Source organism: Lycium barbarum, chromosome 4, assembly GCF_019175385.1.
Source record: "Lycium barbarum isolate Lr01 chromosome 4, ASM1917538v2, whole genome shotgun sequence".
Taxonomy (NCBI): domain Eukaryota; kingdom Viridiplantae; phylum Streptophyta; class Magnoliopsida; order Solanales; family Solanaceae; genus Lycium; species Lycium barbarum.
In genome coordinates, this window is record NC_083340.1 from 36,619,641 (window position 1) to 36,647,567 (window position 27,927).

Sequence of the window (27,927 nt, forward strand, 5' to 3'; positions counted from 1 at the left end):
TTTTCAGAATTCTGAAGTTCTATCATAATACCCGGTGTCATCATAATTCAACACTGGGACAATATTTTGCAAAGATTCGCGTCAATCGGGATTCATTAGTCATAAGGTGTCGTAGTTGTCCCAGAACTACACTCGACCTGATTCTCGTGCAACCCGAGATATGTAGGCAACTTAGAGACCGGAGTTCGGTCATAATCCTCTCAAGTTTCCTTTAGCCGGGACAAATAGGCTACTGAGTCAACGTCTTTGCCCGACAACTCTTTTCATCATTACCGGGCAAAGAGGGACAAGTTGTTGACACCCAATTTTGTCCCGCCTCTCCTCCGAAATACCTATTTACGCTTCTAATATTTTTGAAAAATAAAAAATATATATATTATATTTTACTATAATTACTAGCCTCTTATCAATACCGGCGTTTCATTATTCTATTACAGTTACTAGCCATCATTATCATTATTATTATTATTATTATTATTATTATTATTATTATTATTATTATTATTATTATAATTCACAATTTTTATCATTTCGGCACTTTACCAGCTTACGCATACACATCGCATTTATCTTTGCATGATTAAATAATAGTGTTTATTTAAGGGAAATTTCACCTCGTCTTGATGATCTGGTGATTTTCGCTTTGATTAACAATATTGTGGTTTTCGGAATAGTGGTAGTTCCAAGAAGTGCGGTGAACATTATTCAATGGGGAGTCATAGAATAGTTAGCTGAAATGGGTGAAATTGAATTGTCCGAGGATGGAGCCATTGGCTTAGTTCAGTCGAGAGTTGTGGAATTATTGGTAGTCATCAGAGGCGGAGAAGGGAATGCGAAGTTTCGAGTAGTAGATGGAGACGAGGGTTTCAAGGTTGTACTGGGATAACCTTGGATTCAAGATACAAACGTCGTGATCTCAGCTCCCCTCAAGCAGTTGGAATTTCTGACCCCGGAAGGAGTGGAGTGAGTCCCGACAAGAAATTTTATTGAGTGGAATTCCCGATAGTGTCATAGTTAAAGTAGCTTCGAAGAAAAAAAACTTGCAATGAAACTGGAGGAATAAGCAATGAATTGAGTGAGCAAAGGATATAAGCGAACGATTGTTTGATCGGAGAAAACCACAAAGAAGGAAGTTGAGCCAAATAACTTCAGGCCAAGATCGTTTGAAGGTAAGCTTAAATTATTTGAATGATTCTTTTTCTACGAAAGTTTTAATATTTATTGCAGGAGCAAAAAATTGATTCCAAAATGCTTCCCGGCAAGGTTGGAGCCTGGAAATAAGAGAAGGTCACAAGGATATCTGGAGGACTTAGAGAACACATGCTGCACTCTTTTTCCCTTCGCTCGGGTTTTACCCCTGAAAATAAAGAAAGGATTTTTTTGGCAAGGTTTTTAATGAGGCAGCAACAAACGTGTTGCTCTGGATAGAAAGTCAGAAATCTAGAATAATCCCAAAGCAGCTTTCAAGAAGAGTTGCCGCAAGAATTTGATTAATTCAAGAGTCGTGCAACAACTTTAAAGTTCTCTTCTCAGATCGCCCATGATGGGACCCTTTGTCTACGTCGTCGGGGATAACCCCAAGGGGTTATGGGTTTTTTTCTACCAATTGGGGCTCTCCCTTCACCACCCTTAAGTGTTGTAAGAACTGGGGACTGTTGACCAAACACTAAGCTTGTTAATCAAAGTTTGTAAGATTGCAATGAATTCATTTCTCAAATGCTTGATTAATAGCTGAAAGAGAATTATATTGGTCGAATAGACTTTTCAATCAAAACTTTGACTGAGTGTTATTCTTGCTCAATTATATACAAAACTATAAGTTTGCACTTCAGAAAATAATGCCCAAACGAATCAGAGGTGTGTGATTCATCAACATAATTATAAGGCCTTATTCATGAAAAAGAAAATTGAGTCGGATGATTCATTTCCGACCAATAAATCAAATGTGGAAGTAATTAAACCCATGAAAATCAAACTCGGAGATACATAAAACTCGAGTAAGTCAAATCTAGACGCAATGAAATTCAAAAAATCAAATTCTGAGATAGTCAAATCCGAAGGAATCAGGCTTATAGTCAATGGCACTCCAGAAAATTAAGTACAATATCATTTAAACTCGGGGAAATTACTATTAATCTAGAAAAAAATTTACTCCGGGTAACAACAAGATTATTTAAGCTAAAGCAGCAAGAATTTATTATTTACCCGAAGTTCAGCAAAAAGTGTTGCACGAGTACAACTTTTTTGACGGAAATAGATAAAAGAGAGGAGACATTTTCAGGAGCAATGTATCCAGGTAAATATTAAGTATTACATAGCTTTAACTTGTCTTGTATTAGAATAATAAGTAATTTCCGGAACAATAGAGAAGGCATGAACATAAAATAAGCAGAAAAGTCATGTTTATCTAGCCAGAAATGAAAAGTACCCATTGAGTGCAACAAAAATCTCAAAATAAGGATAAAAAGGGGCTATAATGTGCCAGTAAGTTGCTAGTGTCAAGCAAATCAACATTCAGAGCATCTACTGTTCTAAAAAATTGTAGTAAGAACTCCTCCGATACGGTTATGGCAGAACTAAACCTATGGGTTACTTCTTCATCAAAACTCTCTGGAACCTTCTGCCAAGACGAGCAAGGATCAACTTGGCAAGGTCATCAGTAGACATGTCAAGAAGAGCATCAAGAAGCTAAACTTCTTAAACGTTCTCTTCTTTGGTTGCTGCCCGGTAACCTAGCCTTCGTATTCCACTAAAAATCCATAGGAACAAAGATAGCTACGGTGAAGGGAATGTTTGTTCAAAAAACCAAGTAAAAAAGAAAGCGTATATTCAATAAAAATGAAGCAAGAAAACAAGTTGTATTGTTAAGGGATAGAATGTGCCAACAGGTCGCAAAAATCGACCTAGCCATATTGCAAACCCAAGTCGGTCTCATGGTCTGGTAGGGTTAATAATCAAAACGTGATAGAATCAAACCAAGAGTTGGCAATTGTCTAAAATAAAAAAGGGAAATAACAATTCTGATATAGAAATTTTAGAGCAAGTACAAGGAATAATTATCCGGAGCAACTCCATCGCTAGGTGGTGACCCAGAGTCTTCACTTCCCGGCCCATTCACTTCAGGATCCTGGATGTCCTTGAGGACCATTTTCATAGCCTCCAAGTCGATTTATGCTTCAAGGAGCGATGTGGGAAGATCAAAATTAGGAGCGCTTGCCTCTTCGAGCGTATCCCCTATAGTCTTAATAATGGATAAATAACGATGAAGTCATAATTTATGGCATCGGGCTCTAAGGCGTTCACGGGAAACCTCAACACTAAAAAGTTGGCTCCTAATATTGTTCAAATCATCCTCGAGCCTGGCGGATTTGTTCTGAAGACCTACATATGAGAAAGTCAGAGTTTGGAGAGAATTCTCCAGGTACTCTATCTAATTGGCCATGTCTTCCAAGTGTATTCTCAAAGAATCCTGGAGGGAATTGGAATCCCGAACCTCAGCCTGTAACCTCTCTACCTCGGCCTTAGGCTGTCATTATCTTGCTGGAGCTTGACCTCACGACGGGAAGGAGCAAGGGAGCTTGCAAGCTTGGTAGTAGAGGTGACGACGACATGACCCTAAAACACGAATAATGGAAAGGTTAATCAAAGACACTAAGGACTTGCGAGGAAATTAATCAAGAAGGCGAAATAAGTACTTGGAGGAACAAATTGGCTAAACGAGCTAGAGAGGTTTCCAAGCTGGCAATCAGAGGTTTTGGATGTGGAGACGAACACGAAGTTCCAGCCTTAACTGGAGGAATGAAGCTCATTTACGATGGTTCGCAAATTGAGGGAGTCAGACTCCTTAGGCGCAAATTGGCAGGCGAAACCTTAGTTTCCCTGGACACCTTGTTGGAACCATCAGGCAGTAGATCCTGGGCACCACCAACTCGCAGCTGCTTGTTATCGTTGTTAATTAAAACCACTCCGAGGTGAGCGTCCTGGTGAGCTTTACTTCATGCTTCCATGAGCAGACTGCAGGTGCGCACCCTAGAACTGATCCCCACTGGGGAAATAGAGGCATCTCTCGGCTTATGCTTCCGGCTGGACAAAGCTGTTACACCCCGCAATTTTTCACGTTGAGACCCGTTGGTTGTTTTAATTGTGGACACTAGATCTACCTTCAAGGAGATATGATATTATATGTGTCTATCTTATGATTGTGAAGGTTTAAGTTCATATAATAAGCTATGGAAGGAATGGAGGGCAAGTGAATCAAGGAAATTAAATTTGTTGGAACTTTGAAGAAAATATGAGGGGCGATTTTGGTCCAACTTGGAGAATGAATATCTTTTAATATATGAGGAGTTTTCAAGCAAGGTAAAATCCTAAATTGAAGTTCATGGAGACTAGTTCCCAACACAAAAAATCGCTCATCGATACGATATCGGAATACAGAATTATAGACGTTACAAGTTAGGCGGACAGAGCAAAAACGCGTGCTACAGTAACTGCGGTGCTACAATACTGCTACAGTGACCCGACCCAACTTTTGAACCTTATAAGAGGGGTTTTACCCCTCATTTTTCAGCCCAACTCCTCTCAAAATTTCCCAAATTCTCTAGAATAATCCCCCAACTTCCGTCCATAGAATTTTAGCGCAAATTAAGTGAAATCCTGGAATTTAAGTTCGGACAACGCATAGCTGCGATTATAATATCGTATTGCGGCGAAACATGGCTTGGATTCAACGTGATAATCGAAGATATTGCAATTCTAGCGGGTCAAAGGTATGAATCTTTCCTTATTAGTATTGATTTAAGCTTATTTACGGAGGAAAAGTTACTAAATGAGCGTATAATGAATTTATGGGTCAAGAAATTGGATAAAACATCGTGTGGGATGTTTATGGAATATTTTGGTATTGATAATATTGTTGTTGATGTTGGTATTGTTGTTGTTGTTGTTGTTGTTGGTTGCTGGATTGTGATTTCGGGATAGGCATATAAACAGGGGAGATGCTGCCCGAATTTCGGCAGAATATAAAAGGATTTTAATTAAAGGATTGAGACAGGTGTATGATAACGAGCCTGACAATAGTATGAATGGTTTTATATGTAGATTGTAAGTCAAGAGGTAAGTTGGAAAGTCAAGAAGCAAGATTCCAGGTATGTTAAGGTTAAACCTTTCTTTCAAAAGGCATGATTCCTATGTTATGATTCCTTATATGATATCCATAAGATTCTTACTCATAGAAATGCCAGAAGTCTATAATTCTCAGAATTCTTATGATGACTCCAATTCTAGAGATTTCTAAAGTCCAAGTTCTAGATGTTTTCATGACACGATTGGGCATGCTAGGTAATTCTTGCTTGCATTTATGATAAGTGACCTCATCTTATGTTAGTGATCATCCAAAGAGAGGCGTGATAGTAATAATGATTATGATAGTGATGATGACTATGATAGTGATAAGGATTTCAATTCTAGAAAGGCCAAAGTTTAAAGTCCTCCATGTTTTCATGCTAATATTGAGCTTGTCACCTGATTACTGACTCCATTCATTATTGTTGATCTCACCTTATAATTATTGTTCCTTCAAAGTGACACATGCTAGTGACATTAGCTTTATAATGGGAATCGAAGGTATAACGACTTTACGTCACTCCGATGAATTTAGAAATGTGTTATCAAGGAATATTTTGTAAGACATGAATAGAGTGCTAGTGAAGGATTCCTAATGAGGTATTTGATGCTAGAAGAGAGAATTATGATGTATCTCAGGATTGGGTTAAGGTTTAGTTAAGCGGGAAGAAGTCTTAATGGCCCAGAAACGTGCTTATGAGTTTTATATGGCTATATAGGCGTTGACGGATAAGTGATGACCATGAGAAGCGCATAGAAGCTGGTAGATAAAGAATGAGCACTAAAAGAATATAAAGGGTTATAAAGGATATTTGGATCGGGCTGCCGTTCCGCAGCACTTGCATTCATATTTGGATCGGGTGGCATGTTCCGCCACACATGCATAGCACTAGATCGGGCTATACGTACCGTAGCACTTGAATTGCACTGGATCGGGCTACACGTACCGTAGCATCTGCATTGCACTGGATCGGGCTACACGTACCGTAGCACTTGCATTGCACTGGATCGGGCTACATGTACTGTAACACTTGCATTGCACTGGATCAGGCTACACGTACCGTAGCACTTGCATTTGCATATCACTAGATCGGGCCATACGTTCCTCGACACTATGACCTATACATGTCATATGCCCTCAGAGGAAATTTCAGTAAGCAGAGATGTACAGATAGGTTCAGATATCAGACATATAGATGCATTCAGTCAGTCAGTTTAGCTTATGAGTTTCAAATTTTCTTCATGACTATGGGGATTGTATGAAAGGTACAGACATGAGTACCGATCAGTTGGGTAGTTAGTGCTAGGATGATAAGTAAATCAGAACCACAGTGTTGTACACAGATATAGTTAAGCATACGAGGGTATCAAGAGACATGTATTATATATGGAACGGGTTGCACGCCGCAACATATGTTCGGATAATGTTTTAGTAATAAGTTAACCATAGCCTTGGTAGGGTATAAAGACCTAGTGGAGATTGCAAAAATATGAAGAGGTATATATGTATATACGTATGCTAGATTTACATCGGTAACTCAGAAGTGCCAAGTTGATTCTTATCCTTCTTCATTACAGTACATGCTTATTATGTTACATTTTCCGCCTTACATACTCAGTACAATATTCGTATTGACGTCCTTTTGTTTGGGGACGCTGCGTTCATGCCCTCAGGTATAAACAGACGAGACGAGGACTTTCCGCAGTAGGCTGCTTCCAGGTACCAGTTTTGATTGGTGAGCTCCACTTCTTTCTGGAGTATTGCCGAGTCTGGGATTGTATATGTGTTTTTGTCCCAACTTATATACTTCAGTCATGTTCATAGAGGCTTTGCAGACAGTTTCTTGTGTACAGCTAGTCTTACTTGGTCAGTTTTTATGTCGGCATTGTGGGCCTATCATACATATACTTGTGCATGATATTATATTCATAGTTGGCCACCTTCGCCTTATTTTGCCATTCAAGACATAGACGATGTGAGTTACAGCCTGGTTCGCTTAGTCCCGTAAGGTGCCGGGTGCCAATCACGCCTGCCAAGGTTGGGGCGTGACAAAGCAGCATTGACGATGTTCGACAGGGCGGACTTCTGGGTCTGGACTCTCCGAGGAGTGGGTTTTCGCACCGAAAGACCTTTAAAAGGAAGTGTTAAAAAAAAAGAATGGAGCAAAAAGTCATCAAAAGTTCATAAGGGTGAGTGTGTCTCACCATGTTTCTTTCCTCTCCCCCAGCCGGATGTCATGCTTCTCCAGGATAGAGTCAAATTGGGAGAAGCGCTAAAAAATGCTACCACCCATTCGAAGATCAAGACCAAAAGTTCAGGCTCAAAAGGAACTGCTGGGGAAAAAGTTAGATGCCGAAGAAGAGGTCAATGAAATATGGCATGTAGTAATGATGCAAAAGAGAAAGAACATAGTATATCCACGGGAAGACTTACGAGTAAGATTCCATGCCTCCAGGAATGGCTCGGGCATAAATCAATAGAGATGACTGGTCCGAATCATAATGAACCTGTGAAGCCAAACTCGGTCAAAATCTTCCTTCGGTTAACCAGGCAACATTTTCCTCAGGGGTACAAGTGAATTAACCCTCCTCGAAAAACCCGAGAAGCGTACAAATGCATCAAATGGTCAAGGGAGAAAGGAACTCCGGCCTGGTCTGCCAGAAATTGTATGCAATAAACAATGCGCCAAATTTGAGAAGCAATTTGACTGATGCAAACCCGGTACCGACAGCAGAAGTCCTCAATTATCTGGGGAATAGGAAGGTTGAAACCTATCGCAAAAAGATAGGTATAAACCATGGAAAACCCTCTGGATGGTGGTTCATCCTAGCGTCGGTATCGATCGCAGAAATTGCAATTTCATGAGTGAATTACAGTATGCGTGAACCGTGAGGATAGTTTTAGCGGTGGTGAACGATTCAATTTCCTTAATAGATTGGTGGTGATCAACATCGTTAAAATCCTTATGGTACTTAAACCCAACAGGAAGGGTATCAGCAGCAAGGGAGTTCAGGTCGATTTCTCGACTTGTGGGCGAAATTGGAGCTTTTCCAGAACGGCGCCCATGGGATGGGGTGTCGTTATGAAAAAAATGGTCGGGAGATGAAGTAGTAGACATGATTTAATTTTTACAAGAAGGGAAAGATGTAGGCAAAGAAGGTTACAAAAGAGGGTTTACTCGTTTAAAAAAATAGAAAAGATTTGATTGAGTTTGTGGTTTGATCTCTTGCCTTATATATAACCTAAACGGGGGAGATGAAACATTTGGTATTCAAAGAGACACAACTTCCAACGAGTGGCAGATTTATGTCAATCACCTTGATTGAAGAGTTTCCAGCATTTCACAGTAGGAGTATTGATTTCGGGTTTGACGGTTGTCTTTTCGAATAAATCAATGGGACGATTCGTTTTCCCGCCATTAAAAAAGGATAAGACCGGTGTTGTTTCAAATCCATTCCTCGGTATCACTTCTTTCCACCGGAGAATGGGGGGACTATCCGTATACATGGCAAGATGGTAATAGAACACGCGGCAGTAGGAGGTGGAACGTTGCAAGTTGTCTCATTTAATTCGAGTGAGAAGCCCTGGAGACATCCAGAGTAAATCCACAAAGGCAATTGTACCGGGTCATTACTAGTAGAATGACGTTATATGATCGGTCCAGATACGGAGAAAATGTTACAATCCAGAATTAAAGTTGCATTTATTATTCATTATTAGAATTTAATCACAGCTTAAGAGCTCATGTATTTGTACTATAAAAGGAGCCTAATAACCCTTGAAAAGGGATAAAAAAGAACAATTACTGATACTCATTCTCTCAAACTCAGTCTTTACAATTAGCTATTTTAATTATTCTTTTGCGCCATTGAGTTTCCATTTTCTAAGAGCCAAAGCATATATTTGTTCCACCGGAGGAAACCCATCAAAGGATTTGCTCCAATGATCAACAGAGCTCAGACCTAATTATTCTATTATTGCTTTTTTGCCATTTCATATATCTCTTATTAGATTGATCTTAATAATTATAACTGGCTTTATCTTATTATTTATAACAAATCAAGTCACATATCCTTTAAACCACAAACAAATTCAACTGTTCTCTTTTTAGGATAAACAATTGTATTACTCAAAACGACCAGGCAAGTCGTTACAATAGTTCAAAGACAAATTTCACCCTTCCCCTAATTTTGAGTTCTTTAATTTCTTTGTTCCTCCTTTCTCTCTTCGTGCCACTACCTCTAGTTGGTTTTCTCGTAATTCTCAACGATATGAAAGCTTCTACGATATTTTAGAATTTGTAGCGTGATCTTTATAAGTTTGTAATTCAACACGATGAGAAATGAGTTAATTCCCTAGATGATCACCCAAGTTTGGGAAACTGCCTACAAATATCACTTTTATTTTTTTAGGACAAAAAAGTCACTCAACTATCACTATTTTCCTCAAAATATATTAAACACCTCAAAAGTCTCTTTCTCTCCTAGTTGACATGCCATGTCATTAAAACCATTCTCTTACTAATTTTACCATTTAACTTATCAAACTGATTTAACCAACCTCATACTCTATACCCAATCAAATATGACCCAGTTAAAAGCAGCAAATGTATTAAAACATACTTTCTATTAAGCCACTTTTTCAAATCTAAGATTTTTTTAAATCTCAATTCAATATATTATATTTCAATTTTAATAAAAAATTAAGTAGTTTTATCTTTCTATTCAAATTCAAATATTTTCACATATCATATTTTTTTCCACATAATTAAACAACATATCCTTTCCTACTCTGATTTTTTAGAGTTAAATTTCTACCTAATGCAGGTACACAATATATTGCATCATAATCAGTGTTTGCTCACTACGTGATTAAATTATCAAGAAGTCAGTTAATTAAATACTCTTAATAAGCGGAAAAAAATATTTAAATCAAATTATGGGATGAAAGAAAGCAAACGATAACCAACCAAATCTACTAGACAAACATTTGCCTAAAATACATGAAATTGTGGTTATTGTTACATAAAAAAATGATGGATGAATGAAAAATAGTTGACACTACATATTAAACCGATATATAATTTATTCCTCATATGGTTCCCAAATCTCAGTTACTTAAACATAACAAAAAGGCATTTATCAAATATCTATATATTTTTTCTACATGACATTCTGAGTGAAACAGATGGCTGAATCTACGGCAATGAAGCTTGAAGAACAATTAATAGATATGAAGGAAGAGAAAGGTGCTGAGAAACCAAGAGTGTTTTTAAGCAGAAGTTTGGTTAAATGAATTTGATGAGTTAAATAAGTCTATTATTAAAAAAAAAAGGTTTTAATGATATGCAATATTAATTAGGAGAGAATGAGACTTTTGAGGTATTTAGTATATTTTAAGAAAAATAGTGATATTTGAGTGACTTTATTGTTCTAAAAAAAATAAAAATGATATTTACAATAATGTTTTTAACTTGAATGATCCTATAAGGAATTAACTCGATGAGAAATACAAAACATACAAATATTTTTCGAAAGCTAAGGTGCCCTTTGATCATAAATACCAAAAAAAAAATCACTTTTTTTTGAAATTTTTGAAGTTGGAGTTGAAGTTGTGTTTAACCATAATTTTTAAAATTGTAATTTTTAGTGAAATATAGTGTAAAAAATAAAATAAAATAAAATAAAATTATTTTATTTTTAGTATTCCTAAATGTAATTCCGAAAAAAAAATGAATAATTTTTATGGCCAAACGCCTGCTAATTGTCACCACAAAAAGAAAATCAATCATGAAGCCAAATAGGGATCAAAAGATTTGTTTTAGTTAAACTAGGGTTGCACCCGTGGGACTGTCCACTTGTGCTGCTTATTTAAATCCGGTAAAAAAACGAGTGTCGACCGTACAATGCCAGAAAGCAAGTAGATAGGGGTGGTAATTGCAGCAGTAAATTCGTCAAAGATCTCCCCATCAGATTTTCTCTGCTAAAAACTCCAAATTTGCTTCCGTCATCATCATTTCATTTTGCCCCTCTTTTTCTCTCTCCCCCTTTCATAAAAAGGCACACTTTTCTTTTTGGGTTTAATAATCATTTATTTTATTTTAAATTTATTAATCCAACTAATTTAAATTTCCGTTGCTTGCATACTCGTAAAGGATAAGATTTTTATGGAATCCACGTCGATGTGGTGAGGAAAAATTGACCTCTTTAAATGATATTTCTTTATAATGATATCATAACTAAGCCGATCCCAATTTATTGTTCATAAAATTGATTTGTTTAGTTGGTATTGGATAATCCCCACGTTATGACTAATTTAGGTTTTGTTAGCCACAATGTTCATTTTTTTAGTAGACGATTGGACATGCGATATGAAATTACTTTATATCGTAATTTCAAATCAAGATTTGTTTATGTAATTTGCACAAATTTTAACTTTAACTTCAATCTCAAATCATTCATATCGTGATTTCCTAAATTTTGGATGATTTGAGATTCTAAGACATGATTTCAAATTTTTTAAATGTAAAAGTTGACCCTATGAAATCATTTCAAATGAACATTCAAAATAATTCAAAAAAGTATGATTTGGGATTTCAAATCATGATGTCAAATTTTTTAAATGTAAAACTTGACCCATAAATTTATATTTTGTAATATTCATAAGTTGGTAGATATATTCACCAACCATGTTTACCAATTATTTATATCAAATATTAAAAGATTTGCTAGTTGATATCAAATTTACTCTTACTAACCATGTGGAGGATTATATTAAAGAGTAGTTACATCACAACTCAGGTTTAATTTTTCTTTTTATAGAACTAAAGTTTGATCAATTGATGTTGTATTTAAAAAAAAAAAAACTTTTTAGCAGCGTATTAATTTTGTTATGAACTATGATTTGCTGATTTGATAAGATTGTATAAAAATTAGAAAAATTTGAATGATTTTCAAAATTTATAGGATTTTTATCTCTATAAAAAAAGATATAACTAAATAAATTTAAATTATATGTTCAAATAAAAATTTAAATTCAAATTATCATGATTCAACTCATGTCGAAAAGGCTTCTCATTAACTTTCTATCAATAGTTTCTTCATTTTTCAGGACTTCAAATCTAAAATCTCTAATTAACCCCGGAGAATTCTATCCATTACCCTATAATCCTATACCCCTTAATAATCATAAAAAGACAAAGTACTGCTGCTAGAAAAGTACACAGCTTGTGCAACAGTAGTAACCCCACTGTTTCCTGTTCCTTCATCATTCACATTTATTTGCCTTAACCATTTAGTTGTTTGAATGAGGCAACGAAAGCATGTTTTTCTCTTGCTTTCTTTACTCTCTTTTCTCATCGACTTTGGTTTCCAACTTAGATAAAAAACACAGACTGCTTTTTACGTGTGTTTGAAATAATTTCCTTTGCAAGAAAAAACACTGCAATGTACAGGAGTTTCAACAGAATTAAGGGAAGGGAATCCAGATATGTTGGTTCTGATCATTATTGCAGAAACGCCAGAGAGAAAAAAAGAGGGGGTGGGTAGTAGGAATGGGCCCTCTGATTTCTAAAGGCTGCAATAAGAAATGAGTGGTACTGCCCTGCTACCCCATCAACTAGTAGGAGTGTAGTAGTGACACCTTACCCTTCACACACCGGATATTTATTAGTAGGACATGGATCTAAAATTATGAGTTGAAATCAGTCGTTTGGACCTGTGATTTTATCCCATAATTTAAAATTATGGGATGCAATTTCAACTCATTCAAGAAAGTATGATTTGAGGTTTTAAGCTATAGTTTTAAATCATGTCCAAACGGCATCTTAGTAGGCGTTTGGATATGCGATTTGAAATCATAATTTGAAACTATGAGATGAAATCAGCATTTGGATATGTATTTTATCTCATATGATTTGAAATCCCAAATCATGCCTTTTTTTAACATGTTATTAAGTTAAATATATAACTTAATCCATAAGTTTATATTTTGTAAAAGAAAGACCTATAAATTGGTAGATATTTTTAACAATTATTCCCACCAACCATTTACCAACCTTTATTTATGTCTACCATGTGGGAGGATTATATTAAAGAGTAGTTACATTACTATTCATGTTAAATTTTCTTTTTTATTGAACTAAAGTTTGATCAATTGATGTTGTATTTTCTAGAAAGGCTTCTAGTAGCGTATTCATTTTATTATGAACTATGACTTGCTCATTTAGTAAGATTGTATAAGAATTGAGAATATTTTAATAGTTTTTACAACTTGTAAGATTTTTTATATCTATAAGAAAAAATACAACTTAAGAAATTCAAATTACATGTCCAAATATGATTCCATCTCATGGTTTCAAACCATATCCAAACGGCTCCTTAATCTCAAGGGTCACTTTCCTTCACATATTAATTTTGCATAATTTATATTTTTATCGGTCTTATTTGACACATTTCCCTTTTTAGTATAGTTAAAAATGAGATAATTTGATATTTAAAAATAATTTCAATCTAAACTATACTTCCATTTTCACTTTCAAAGAGTAAAGACATATTATTATAGCTATAATGTCGAATTTGGGTCCTCTCCATTACACCTTCTCTCATTTCCTCAAGTGCATAGATGGATGAGTGACACTTATCGTGTTTATTTATTAAAGGTCTAGATTAAATTAATTTATTAAGAGGTCAATTGGTTCGAGGACTAAATTATCCGGGATAATAGTCCTATGAGTATAATTTTGGATTAATTCATCCACATGGGAGGTGGAATAAAATAACACCTATTTCTATGGGATAAGGTGGATAACTCAGGATTAACGATAAATTTATACCTTCAACCAATTAAAGTATAAATTTATACTCAAACTTAATCCTGAAATATCTCATCTTATCTCATAAACCATACGATCCCAGAGTCGTTTGGTTAGTGGACTAAACTATTTCGAGATTATAGTCCTAGGGTAATAATTTTTGGACTAATTTATCTCACTGGGATGTGGGATAAAATAATTTCAAGTTTGATAGAATAAGGTGAGATATTCATGATTAAATTTGATATTGAATTTATATTGTGTTTGGTTGACGGTATAAATTTATTATCCCAAAATAAATTTATACTGTCAACCAAACACAGTATAAATTAAAATCCAAATTTAATCTTGAGATATTCAATCATATCCTGCGTACCAAACAACCTCTCAACCATAATTAAAAGTATAGAATTTGAGCAAATATTCGTAACTTTGGTAAATGGAGCGGAGGGTGTATTACCTAAATTATTTATGCATCAAATGACAATTATGACTTTAAGCGTATTTTTGTTTTCAAGTACTTTAATCTTTGTCTTAATAATATGTGTATTTTTCTTTCCAACATTATATCGCATATAAAATAATATAAATTTTACATAACCTTAGACGACTATTAATTAATAATACTGTCACTCAAGCGCTGTATAAAAATATGTAGGAACTATTATTTCGTATATAGACAATCTTAAAGAATAAATTTAAATGCGTTATTGTGTATCCATCTGATCGAATTTATCTTATGCAAAAATTTATGAGGGGATTATTGCCCTCATCCCCTAAGGGGTCGTTTGGTTCGAGGATATTATGCATAAACTGCTTATACATGAATCAGTTATATAAGAACTAATAATGCATGAATTAGTTAGATAAGAATTACATGATGCTGAGATTATTTCTTGCAGATTTTAATGTGGAGGCTATATCCCCTACAATTCAAACCAAACGGCTCCTTAGGGTTCAAGTACTGAATTCCTCAAGTTTAGGTTCAAAACATATTGTTTATACTAGGACCCATTTGACCATAAAAAATGTTCTTTTCTTTTTTGAATAATCTTTCATTTTATTTGAAAATTGATATTTAGCATAAAAATTACATATCCAACTCGAGATTGTATTTCAAATTTGAAAAACAGCTTATAATTTGTTTTTCAACTCACTTTTCACATATTTAAAGTTGTATTCAAATTTGAAAGTACATTTCAAATATTCTTTGTAAAAAGTATAACCAAATGTAACTCCAACTCCATAAATTCATAAAATGAAAAATATTTGGAATTTATGGGAAACAACTACTACTATTTTTAACACCTATATTTTAGTGGGGTCCGGAACCATAATAGCCCTATAAAAATCTTTTTGAACCAAAATACCCCAACAAAAAAAAAAGTTACAAAAATATCTATAGCGCAGTATTTTACTGCGCTATAGCAGTAACGGAGACGGAGCCATTAACCGCTATAGCGCATTAATTTACTGCGCTATAGTGTATTTACACAGGTCATATAGCGCAGTAAATTACTGCGCTATAGTGCGTTTGTTTTTTTCTTTTTTCCAATTCTTTTAGTTAACCCTTCTTCCATTGTCCATTTAACGTATTTTGACCATAGATTAATCATGCTTCGCGACCCCGAAACATCAATATTTTATATAGAACCCTACTTATTTTTGTACGATTAATAAGATAGGATCAATACATCAAGGATACGCAAAAGTTCGGATGGGCGTTTTAGTGGCTGGAAAGTGCTCGAACGTCATTTTCGTTTGAAGGTTCGGCGACATTATCTTGAAGTTCTTTGCGAATACTTAAATTTGTTCATCAATAATTAATCAAAAGTTTCTCAAAATGACAGCATCCATACAAAAAAAAAAAAAAAAAACTTAATTAAATTGCACCATTCATTCATAACCTTGAGTAGATGAAAATATTTAACATACTAATATTCTTCAAAATAACAGCATAATCATAAATTAAACTTAAAACTAAAATCACAACATTCTTAATCATCATCAGAGTACAAGTCCTCAATATCGTCCTCAGAAAAATATTGGCGATTTCTTAAGACACATCTTTTTTCAGTAGCAGTTAGTTCTCTACCAGTTGATGATGCTTGTTCTTCGGCCAACTTTAACATGTAAAATCTACAACGTCTTGCCAGCATTCTGTTGTTTTCCTTTCTAATTCTTTGCACGGCAAACTCGCAACTTTCTGGACCTACTTGAGGCATGGTTAAGGAGTACCTTGTTGGGATTGGAGCGTTGAGATTTTCCAAGTCACGAACAAGACGTTCTGATTCGGCAAGTCGATGTGACCATTCTCGACGTAAACCACAATAATATTCCCGCGGATCTGAATATTTCACACTGCAGAAATCATCATTACGCTCTATAAGAAGGTGGGGATTTAGCTCATCTAGTTTGAAATCACTAGTATCGCTCGAAAAACTACTATGATTTGAATTTTCATCATCACTGCTATTTGGTTCTTTTGGAAGGAGTAAAGACTAAGGTGATTTTCTACTCCTTGACATTGAATAATATGGTGTAGTCTATTAAGAAAAGAAAGGGCTATTTATATAGTTGCAAACCCCCAAGAACCCTTCGGGGGGGGGGGGGGGGGGGTCTTAATGACCCTACCTACTTACCTTCTTGTAAGAAAAATATTAATCTTCATCGGACATTTCACAGTCCGAATCCCACTTGGATCTAAATATTGTGCTACCATGTATATCATATTCTACCCTATGGTAACGTATTTGCATCCGATTGTTCTCTTCGCGAAAACGATTAAGAGCCAAATTAAACTCTTTTGGAGTTTCGCGAGGCATTGACATAGCACGTTTTTTTGGGCGTTTAAGCCCTACTGACGCTAACTTGTGCTCCAGTGCTTCAGCTTCCCTAACACGCCAATCCCACTTCTCTCTCATTTTATTATTATATTCTCGATTGAATCTGTCGTTAGGGTTATTTGAGTAATGAAAATCATCATCACTTAGTTCCCATGTCCTACCCATTGCTTCAAAGATGTTTGCTGGAGTGAACGATATAACACGATTAATATCTCTAAATTGATCAAAAAATGACATCTTAACTCAATTTTGTGTGGAATGTTGTGTTTGTAATAGTTAGTCGTCAAATTACATTATATAAAGTTTGATTCAAACTATTTTGGCAGGTGAGGTGATGGTTGTTCAGCCGCATAGCGCAGTTAAATCATGCGTTATATAGTATAACACATGATTTTATAGCGTTATTATGACACAACGCCTCAATAACACATTAATTTACTGCGTTATAGTACTATAACGCAGTAAATTAATGCGTTATTCGTTTCTCCACCCATTATTTGATTCGACGTAACACTGCAAAACACTGTAATTGCATGCATGCGTTAGTCCTATTAATACCGAGTTTTAACTAGTTTTATCATTCTGTATAAGGCAAAAAAAGCATAAAATTTTCAGTTTCAACTAGTTTTATCATTCTGTATTCCTCCTCAGTTATTCAAAATATGACAGATGTTCCAAGAATTAAAGTTTCTTTATTCTGGGACGGACAAATTTTATTCGAGGAAAATAATTTGCGCTACGATTCTCCCCCAAAATATCATGTTAAGTTTCCACTTGACTTAAAATTCTCAAAACTACTCCAAGCCTTGTATAATAGACTACAAGTTAGTAGAAGTGATTTTGATCTAAGTATAATTGGAAAATATCCAGTGTCATTTACGCCGCAAGGTGTAACTAGTTATGGACAATGGTACATTCAAGACGATGATTCTTTGACTGATTATTTGAAGGCGCCGTATGATTATAGGCGATGCATAACTTTAAACGTCCTTGAAATGTATATCGAAAAGGTGCCCATTAATCGACTTGAATTCATGGCTAGGGCTCCTCAGGAAGCCCGAAATAGCCCTCGTCGGGAAGCCCCGTCTATAATTCAGGCCGAAGTCACTCAAGCGGAACCTACTTATCAACACAATTACCCTGATATGAGTACCTATGAAAGCATCTTGACTAGCCAAATGCCTCTGGATAGATTAAGTCAGCAATTTGACGGGCAGTGGTAAATATTCATTTTTTACATCATCATCATCATCATCATCATCATCATCATCATCATTATTATGTGTAGTGGCACTTGAATACTGCTAATGATGTCGATTATATTATTTAGGGGCTATACACCTGATATGGATTATATCGGACGGTCTCCTCAATCGGGATGGAGGAATCAGGTTGGAACATCCTCAGCCTATCCAACAACTCAAAGCGATGGACCTTTCTCAAGTTTCGGTGCAGTTGATTACTATCGGTGCGTCTATTTTTTTAACATCAATAGTGCTATTTGATGTGTAGTAGTTAAAACATCCTAATTTCTAATATAGGGAGAATGTGGTGGTTGCATCAAATTATAGGCAAAGGACTGCTATGGATGGTCCGGATTATCCGAATTATATAGTGACATCACCCAGCGATAGTGAGGAAATACCTAATGCGGAGGAAAGTGACGATGAGCAAAGTGACGATGAGATTGAGGTTGGAATTAATCCTCAACATCAATTAGAATTGTTGCAAGACATGATGGACAGTCCGGCACACTTGGAGGAACTGAATTCACAGCAACCATTTGAACAGCAAGAGTCGACTCCGTTTCAGCCGCAAAGCCAATTTCAACAGCAAGAGTCGATGCCGATTCAGTGGCATTCCGATGAGATCCCCTATCTTGATCATCTTCAAGATCGCCTAGATGCCTTTGTCTTTACTAGGGATGATGATCATGTTCGGCGAAGTTTGTGGAAAGAGCCAGTGGATCTTTTAAAACAGAAGGTTCATATTGAAAAAGGGATGATTTTCAGCTCAAAAAAATCATTGCAAAGAGCTGTTAAGATTTATTGCATCCAGGGGATGAGGGAGTTTAAAGTTGACGATTCCACACGAAAAGTTTGGCGATTGGTCTGTAAGCGAAAATATCAAGGCTGCGAATGGATGCTTCGTGGTAAGGAAACTGCTGAAAAGATGTGGACTATTTCAAAGTTCTACACAAAACACAGTTGTGATATGGGTGACCTCCCAGATGATCATTGCAATCTAGATACTAATTTGATTGCGCGTGTATTAGTTGCCGACATTGGAAAAAACCCAAGGTATCCCCTTCGCCTAAGTTTATTTTATTTTTGTTAACATAATGTTCGTCGTTGTTACATGCTGATATTTGAACTTTTTCAGGTACCCTATTAAAGATTGTATTACAGCCGTCCTGAAAGTATATAGCAAAACTGTTACTAGGAGGAAGGCGTATCTTGGGCGTAGGCGTGCACATGAGATAGTCTACGGCAATTGGGAGGGCTCTTTCAAGAAGTTGCCGAGATACATGGCGGCTCTACAACATTTCAATCATGGTACTGTTGTTGAATGAAAGCTCAAATCGAAACCTGGTGTGCCCGGTAATATTTTTGATTTTGTGTTTTGGGCATTTAAACCATGCATTGATGGTTTTGCTCATTGTCGGCATGTAATATCAATAGATGGAACACATGTGTATGGGAAGTATGACATAAAGCTGCTAATAGCAGTTGGAATGGATGCAAATGGAGCTATATTCCCTCTAGCTTTTGCAATTGCAGCTAATGAGAGCATTAGTACGTGGGGTATGTTTTTGGACTACTTAAGGCAACACGTTATTAAGGATCGCATGGGAATCTGTGTGATATCAGACAGAAATGCTGGCATATTGCACAATATGTTTAATTTGCAGGGGTGGCAGCCACCCTTTGCCTACCATCGTTATTGTTTAAGGCATTTGAAGGCAAACTTCCAAAAGGCATATCGAATCCCAGCACTTTGCGATTGGATGTGGGCGGCTGCAACAGAGCATCAGGAGAAGAAGTTTAACCTGCAGATGGACATTATTAGGCGGGCGAATGAGGAAGCCTTCCACTGGTTGAATGCAATTGATAAAGACAAATGGATATTACACCAGGATGAAGGTAGGCGATGGGGTATGCTGACAACAAATAGCTCTGAGTCATTCAATGGTTTGTTAAAATCTGCACGCGGACTACCTGTCACCGCAATGGTGAGAATGACATTTAAGCAGGTTGTGGAGCGGTTCGTCACTCGATCAAAAAAGGCCAAAGCATATGCAGTAGAAGGTCTAAGATGGTTGCCAAAACCGTCAACACTGTTCGAGCACCACAAATATAAGGCTCAGAAACATGACCGGATGGAGTACAACCCTGCAGAGCGCATATTTGAACTCACAACAAGTGTACACCAAGGTAAAGGAGGTAACGTCCATACAATTTGTGAGATTCCAAGAACATGCACATGCGGCAAGTGGCAATCATATCACATGCCATGTTCTCATGCCTTCAAGTGTTTCATCACAATGGGAAAGAACGCCTCCTCGTACATGGCTGAGGAATATACAGTTGAAAATTATACAAGAACGTATGCTGGAAGGTTCTACCCACTTGGCGGTGGGAGTTATTGGCCACCGGATCCATTTTCAATGGTCGCAAATAAAGCATTTATCCGTAAATTCAGAAAGAATGCATACTCGCGTATTCATAATGAAATGGATGTTCCACCGGGGAGATACACTCGAAAATGCTCATTTTGCAATTATGTTGGTCATGATAAGCGCAAGTGTCCCTTACGACATGGTGGTCAAACTACATCTCGCGGTGGAAGTACCTCTCGTAGTGGAGGAAACTTTCGTGGTGGAAGTACCTCTAGTGGTGGTGGCACGTCTAGCGGTGGTGGGGGAAGATCAACTCAAGGGCATTAATTGATGAATGTTTTTTAAGATTTTTTCTTACTTTGATGATTGTATGATTATGCTGTTATTTTGAAGAATATTAGTATGTTAAGTATTTTCATCTACTCAAGGTTATGAATGAATGGTGCAATTTAATTAAGTTTTTTTTTTTTTGTATGGATGTTGTCATTTTGAGAAACTTTTGATTAATTATTGATGAACAAATTTAAGTATTCACAAAGAACTTCAAGATAATGTCGCCGAACCTTCAAACGAAAATGGCATTCGAGCACTTTTCAGCCACTAAAACGCCCATCCGAACTTTTGCGTATCCTTGATGTATTGATCCTATCTTATTAATCGCACAAAATTAAGTAGGGTTCTATATAAAATATTGATGTTTCGGGGTCACGAAGCATGATTAATCTATGGTCAAAATACGTTAAAAGGACAATGGAAGAAGGGTTAACTAAAAGAGTTGGAAAAAAGAAAAAAACAAACGCACTATAGCGCAGTAATTTACTGCGCTATATGACCTGTGTAAATACACTATAGCGCAGTAAATTAATGCGCTATAGTGATTAACGGCTCCGTCTCCGTTACTGCTATAGCGCAGTAAAATACTGCGCTATAGGTATTTTTGTAACTCTTTTTTTTGTTGGAATATTTTGGTTCAAAAGGATTTTTATAGGGCTATTATGGTTCCGGACTCATTTTAGTGGTCTTATTAGGAAAGGAAAAAGTGTGAGTTGAATTGTAGCCATCCTTTCAACTGTACATCCGCCACTGCTGGCCTTTTTGCACACTCACTATTCACTATTCTCTGTTTGCAAACATACAAACAAGAAAGAATGCATGAAATGTGAATGATTTTCCTTTGTTTTACTCATGTGTGGCTCTTCTTTGGCTATCTTTTCATTATGGGTCCATAAATCCCATATAATTATTCATCTCTCTGCAACAACAAAGAAGCCCATTTTTTGGCTTTTAACGCTTGTCTCACTCACACACACAACACACACACTATCATCTCTATGATTATTAATGAATATCCTTTGGATAATGACCAAAAAAGAGGCTATTTTTCAAATGAAGTGATATAAGATGATGATTCTTGATGGGGTCTGAGGGATACTGAATTTTTCTGAGTTTCTTGGGGGTTGAGTTCTGAGTAAAAATCTCACTTTTCTTCCTCATGCAAGCAAAAACATCTTACTTTTTGCATTGGCTTTTTTAACTCCTTGTAGTTTTTGTGTGGGGTTGATAAAGTGTACTAGTCCAACCATATACACCTTTTCTTTTTCATATTTACCTTTGTTCTTTACTGTTAAAGGGAGGAAAAAAAAGGTCCTCTTTTAGGACTCTTTGCACTTTGCTGGCCTTTGATTAACATTGTTTGGGGGGAAAGGGAAAAAACCAATGATTTGTTTTGAGTTTTTCTCCACATTTGGATTTTTTTAGTGAACTTAATATATATGTGTTGAGAACAAATAAGGTATCCATCTTTTTTGTATGACACAGACAATCTTGGAATGCCATTTTAATAGGAAATTCCAAAGAAAATTCACATAGAGGAATTGAAGCTGCTGTTCTCAAAGTTGGTTATCTTCTTTCTCCAGTACTATTTCTTTGAATTGCTTCTACTGGTAATATTTGCAATCTTATAAGTATTTTTCTTGAACTATGATTTATACATAGGATGTGTTTTAAGTTCAATTATGAGGTGATGAAACATTTTTTTCCTTTCTATTTCATGTTCCCGTCTTTTCTATCATAAAGTTCCATATATGTTGTAGTATTTTTCTTTCTTTTTGGTTGCATTCTTGGTTTATCATTGTATCCTACTTGTGCCATATTTTCTCTCTAACATTTTCACCTTATCTGTGTGGTAAAGGAGAAGAACATTGCTAGTTGTTGTTTTGACATGATAAATTTTTACTTCAGCAGCCTTCAACACACTCAGAGCCTGTTTGGATGGGCTTATGCCAATAAACTAGTCTAACTTATTTTTTTTTTGGCTTATAAGCTGTTTTCAACTTATAAACTGCTTTAGATAAGCTAAGTCAAATGAGCCCAATTATTTTTTTGAGCTTATTTTAAGCACAAAATGACTTTAAGCTGACCAGTTAAACAATCAAAAAAGCTCAAAACAGCTTATAAGCAACTTATAAGCCAATCCAAACGGGCTCTCACTAGGAAATGGTTTTGCAGATTTTTTGTATCTTACGTCCTATTTTAACTATTTCTTGGTCACAAACGTAAGAATTTGGAAAATTAACACTTCCTTTTTGAGATTTTAGAACTTAGACGGCAGTTCTTAACAATGTTTAACTTAAGTGGCGTCCAGTGGGTTTTGAGCTAAGAGAGTACAACAACAACAACATACCCTATGTGATCCCAGAAGTGGGGTTTGGGGAGGGTAGGGTGTACGTAAACCTTACCCCACCTTTGAAAGAGGTAGAGAAGTTGTTTCCGATAAACCTGAGTTAGGAGAGTCAGTTATGAATTATATGTCTCATTCCCTCTATATTTGTTATTTGCGCATATATGTATAAGGTTCGACGGGTTCTGTCTGCGAACTCATTTTTGGATCCGCCACTGGTGACGCCTAGTTCTCATTATTTTGTGACATAATCATAATCTTGAAATTTGGGGTGCCATATTTCTATAAATATTGTTGGTTGCTCTTAAGAGTAGATTGCCTGTTTTCCATTTTCTGCTGTTACTCTAGAACAGTTCTGGTACTGATATAGTACTAATATTTTAGATTCAGGCACACAAGGGTGGAGCTAGAAGCCCAGATACCGATTCAGTTTAATCCAATAGCATCTCAAACAATGTATTTGTGTTAAGAAATTCATTAAATATGTACAAATATTAAATTTAGAACCCAGTTATTACCATTTGAAGTGTTAATTTGGACTTTGATGTGCTTGGTGAAAGTAAAACGCATGTCTTAAACAGTTTCATATTTGACCTCAGTAAACTTTTTATAATGTTAATCATAAAATTCATATGGAATAAATGAGGTAGAGGTGTTTTCTCTACTGTCCACTGGTGCTAAGGCATGCGGCGATTTGTTTTTCTTCCTAATTTAATATCCTAAAACTTTTAGTTGTACATATACGTATTTTGTTAACTTTGTAGGCGATAAAATGTTGCTGAGCTTCCACAGAATCTGTGAAAATGTAATCTAAATAATATTGATTGACATTTTTTTGTTTTTTGTTTTTTTGTTATAGGCAAATGTATTCAGCCAAAAGTAAAGAGTTCTGAACTATTGGTGATCTATCAAGGCTAAAAGGTTGTGGAAAAAACTTCTGTGTGTCAGCAGCTGTTCTTAGCTTGATCGCATTAGTTTGTCGTTCCATAGAATAACCTGAAGTGATGTGTAACTCAATTTGCCACTGAAAATGGTGGAGCGTCATCCTATTATAGACGAAAATTTTCTTCATACAACCATTGTTCCCATTAGCTTTCCCGAAACAGTTAGTCTGAACAATCAAAACCACATTATGGATGGACAAAACCATATCATGGATGGACATGGAATTCCTTATCCTTTTATGCTGCAAGGAGAAGCCATAAACACTTCTCAAGCTTGTCTAGATCTACCAAATTTTCCTCGAGCTGTTGACACTGAAGCTATTCACAATGGGATGCCTATGGGGAGAAATAGAATAAAGGAGTTTTCACTTAGTACTTCTTATCCAATCAGTAATGCTTACACAGAGGATCAGTATATGGAGGGAATACCAATTCCTGCTGTGTGTCTTGCAAATCTTTTGGCTGCAAGAAACGCTATGCATGAGTATCCTGAAAATTTAACAGTACTGGCTCCCTTATCACATCCTGCCGAAGGCCAGAAAATTGATGGTCTAAACTGTCCTAATGTGTTGAATCATTCATTTGGATCCTACAGAAACTATGAGTTTGACGGTGTCCCGGAAATTGGTGGAACCGTTGTTGGACGAACGGGGTCCCAACCTTTCCAATTAACTGAAAATGTGAATTCAAACACGTGGTTCTCATCAGAAACTGCTAGTTTGAGATCTGACAGTCCCTCTGGCTCCTCCAGATTTAGCAATGAGCTCTCTCTAAGTCTAACAACATCACAATCTGGTGTTGCATGTGGGACCAACCAATGCTCGGATATAACCTGCTCTGGTGTGACCAACCATGCTTTCCCTCAAAGACGCTTTGATTCAGAGCTAACATCTTGCAACAGCAGAAACCTGTCTTTAAACTTTGGCTCATACAAACCGGTCCACCTTTCGCAATTCTTAACTGGATCAAGATATCTTCGCGTAATGCAAGAAATACTCTCTGAAATTGCACAGTTATCACTTCAAAATCGTAACTCAGTAAGCTACCGAGGAAATGGGACAGAGTTTGGTGCAAACACTTCGTTTGCTTTGGGTTCTGATACTGGTAGGGGCTATGCAGCCATGAATTCTGATGATTTACCTGACGGAGACCAGATAATCATTGGTCATATGGATTCTGAAGCAAAGAAAAAGAATCTGGTGGCTTTGTTACAAGTGGTAAGTAGACTATTTGATGAATAGTTTTCTTTGTCAGGATTGATATGTTTACCACTAAAAAACAAGAAGTAGCGACGGACAAATTTTGTAGCTAAACAGAAAAATTAATTATCAAATAGTTCTGTTAGCTACGAGCATTTACCGACAGTTTTGTAGCTAATTTCAGTTTTTTTTAGTAGTGTTTTAGACATTCCTTCCACTTTGGCTCTTCTTAATCTCTATGTGCTTACTCATCATATGGTGTGTTGTGTTTTACACATTTTGTATATTTAGGTTGATGATCAATACAACCAATGCTTGGATGAGATTCATATGGTCATCTCTGCGTTTCATGCTGTCACTGAGTTGGATCCTAGTATACATGCTCGTTTCGCCCTTCAAACCATATCGTCCTTGTACAAAAACCTGAGGGACAGAATAAGCAATTACATTCTCGCGATGGGAGAACATTTTAATAAAGGAGGAGAAAGTGGGGTAGAGAAGTCATTCGAAACAACGTTCATTCAAAAGCAGTGGGCACTTCAGCAGCTAAAAAGGAAAGATCATCAATTATGGAGGCCACAGAGAGGTTTGCCAGAAAGATCTGTCTCAGTTTTGAGGGCATGGATGTTTCAGAACTTTCTTCACCCGTAAGTTCGTTCTTTCATGGCTGTAATTTATGTACATTGTCAGTGTAATCTGTTGTAGCAGGTAACCTTACTTATATATTAAGGTGCCAAGTTAATAATCCATAACCAAATTTACATATCATGTGGAGTGCAATAACTACAATCCTAACTATTACAACCGATGATTTAATCAAACTCCGGAAAGTGAATGATAGAAAAGCTTGACATTCTCTTAGTTGAATGTGTTCCCATTTATTTCAGATGCGGAGCCAGGATTTGAACCTTATGGATTTTGAATTCTAATCTTTATAAGTTACTAAGTTCTAAATTAATAATTTGTATATATTCAATGAATTTTTAAGACAAAATACAGGATTTAACTAAAAGCTAATTGGTTCGACCGAACCGTAACCGACACTCTCGCTCTGCCCCTGGTTTATTCTTGTAATCTAATGATTTGCTCACACACTAAACAACCGTGCGTTTCAGATATCCAAAGGATGCAGAGAAGCAATTGCTGGCAGTAAAAAGTGGATTGTCAAGGAGTCAGGTATAGTTAAAACTTGGATATCGAGTTTGAATTGTTTAGAGCAAAATCTTGATGCTCTTTCTCTTGTTTGAATTCCATTGAAATCCTAATATAAACCACCATTTGCTTTGAACAGGTATCTAATTGGTTCATAAATGCTCGAGTTCGTCTTTGGAAACCAATGATTGAGGAAATGTATGCTGAGATGAATAGAAGGAAAATTCGTACTGGAAACGAAGATGAAGCAAACCATAGAAGAAATCAAAAAATTATTGAGAATCGTTTATTTACTATGAAGTGACGTGATTATGATGAAAGCCAACCATAGAAGAAATCAAAAAATTATTGAGAATCGTTTATTTACAATGAAGTGACGTGATTATTATGTATAATAATATTTTGAGTTATATATATCATTAGTTTAGTCGAGCTTCATCTTCATATATCATCTAATAGTGGAGAGGATAATTTGCTCAAAATTTGCGCAATTGTACATCTGCTGTATCTAAGACTGGTTGTTGTATGCTATGCTCAATATGGTTTGTATATTGTTGTAGATGTTGCTGTTATTATTATTACTAACTAGTGAAGTACCCCGCGCTTTGCGCGGTACAATCACGACATTAATAAATAAAGGATATAATAGATGCCATTATAAATTTATTCAAGATGGAATATATTAAATTTCTTATGCACATAAATAGTAATTTAATTTATATTAAATAAACATTATACTTTTTTTTAAAAAAGTAAAAAAAGTAAACTTAGATGAAGAGGATTTTGCATTAGCAGATCTATAAAAAATAGATAAATGAAAAATATATATAAATTTTATAGACATTTTTTAATTTAAAAGCTTTGACTTCACATCTAAATAGATCCAATTTAACGTTTTAATGTTAATTTAAAATTAAATTTTAACGCTTACTTTATGATTTTCTTTATGTTTCATTCTAAACTACTAATAACAACAATAAAAGAAGAGGAAAAGGAAAAACTAAAATCAAACTGAATACATATAATCTGAAATCCACTGAATAAATTTTTCAGAATCTCGTATATTTATTGTCTTGCCCATTTTCCTTTTATTTTTATTTTTATTTTTGTATTTTCATTTTCTTTTTTAATTCCCTACCTGCTCATTTTCCACTAAACATCAAATTCGTTTATGCGCAAGTGGAGGGGGCACTGTAAATCAATATATTATTACATTGTTTTATTGTATATACTCACAAAATACTTTTTAAACAATTACACACTCAAAATTATTTTAGTTTTTATTATTCATTTATATCTCTCACCCGAGAGTATGCTCGTCAGTTTTCACCTTGGAATACTCTGGATGTCTTGTGCTTTTAGTTTATAATAATTTTGAGAATACAATTGTTTGGATTAGTTTTGTAAATAAAATTGAAAATTTAAAGTTTTTTTATTTTAATTAGATATTTTTAGAAGATTAAATCGTAAATAACATTTATTTTATTAAACCATCACTTAAACCTAAAATATGATTAAAACTCCTCATCTATGTCAGAATAATTAAATTA

At 35.6% G+C, this 27,927-nt stretch overlaps 1 protein-coding gene across 1 annotated transcript; it reads left to right on the forward strand.

Annotated features, from left to right (window-relative positions):
* Positions 1–21,445: 21,445 nt before the first annotated feature.
* LOC132635883 (homeobox protein ATH1) lies at positions 21,446–26,926 on the forward strand. Its single transcript, XM_060352471.1, has 5 exons — positions 21,446–22,345; positions 23,942–25,243; positions 25,517–25,872; positions 26,341–26,401; positions 26,517–26,926. The coding sequence occupies exons 2-5, from the start codon at positions 24,113–24,115 to the stop codon at positions 26,679–26,681; spliced, it is 1,713 nt and encodes a 570-aa protein (XP_060208454.1). The 5' UTR covers positions 21,446–22,345; positions 23,942–24,112; the 3' UTR covers positions 26,682–26,926.
* The last annotated feature ends 1,001 nt before the right edge of the window (positions 26,927–27,927 follow it).

Excerpts from the sequence above, each read along its gene's own strand:
- LOC132635883 (XM_060352471.1), top strand. The coding sequence starts at position 24,113 with ATGGTGGAGCGTCATCCTATTATAGACGAAAATTTTCTTCATACAACC. Across the intron at positions 25,873-26,340 it reads TTTCAGAACTTTCTTCACCC|ATATCCAAAGGATGCAGAGA; the intron begins GTAAGTTCGTTC and ends CGTGCGTTTCAG. Across the intron at positions 26,402-26,516 it reads GTGGATTGTCAAGGAGTCAG|GTATCTAATTGGTTCATAAA; the intron begins GTATAGTTAAAA and ends TGCTTTGAACAG.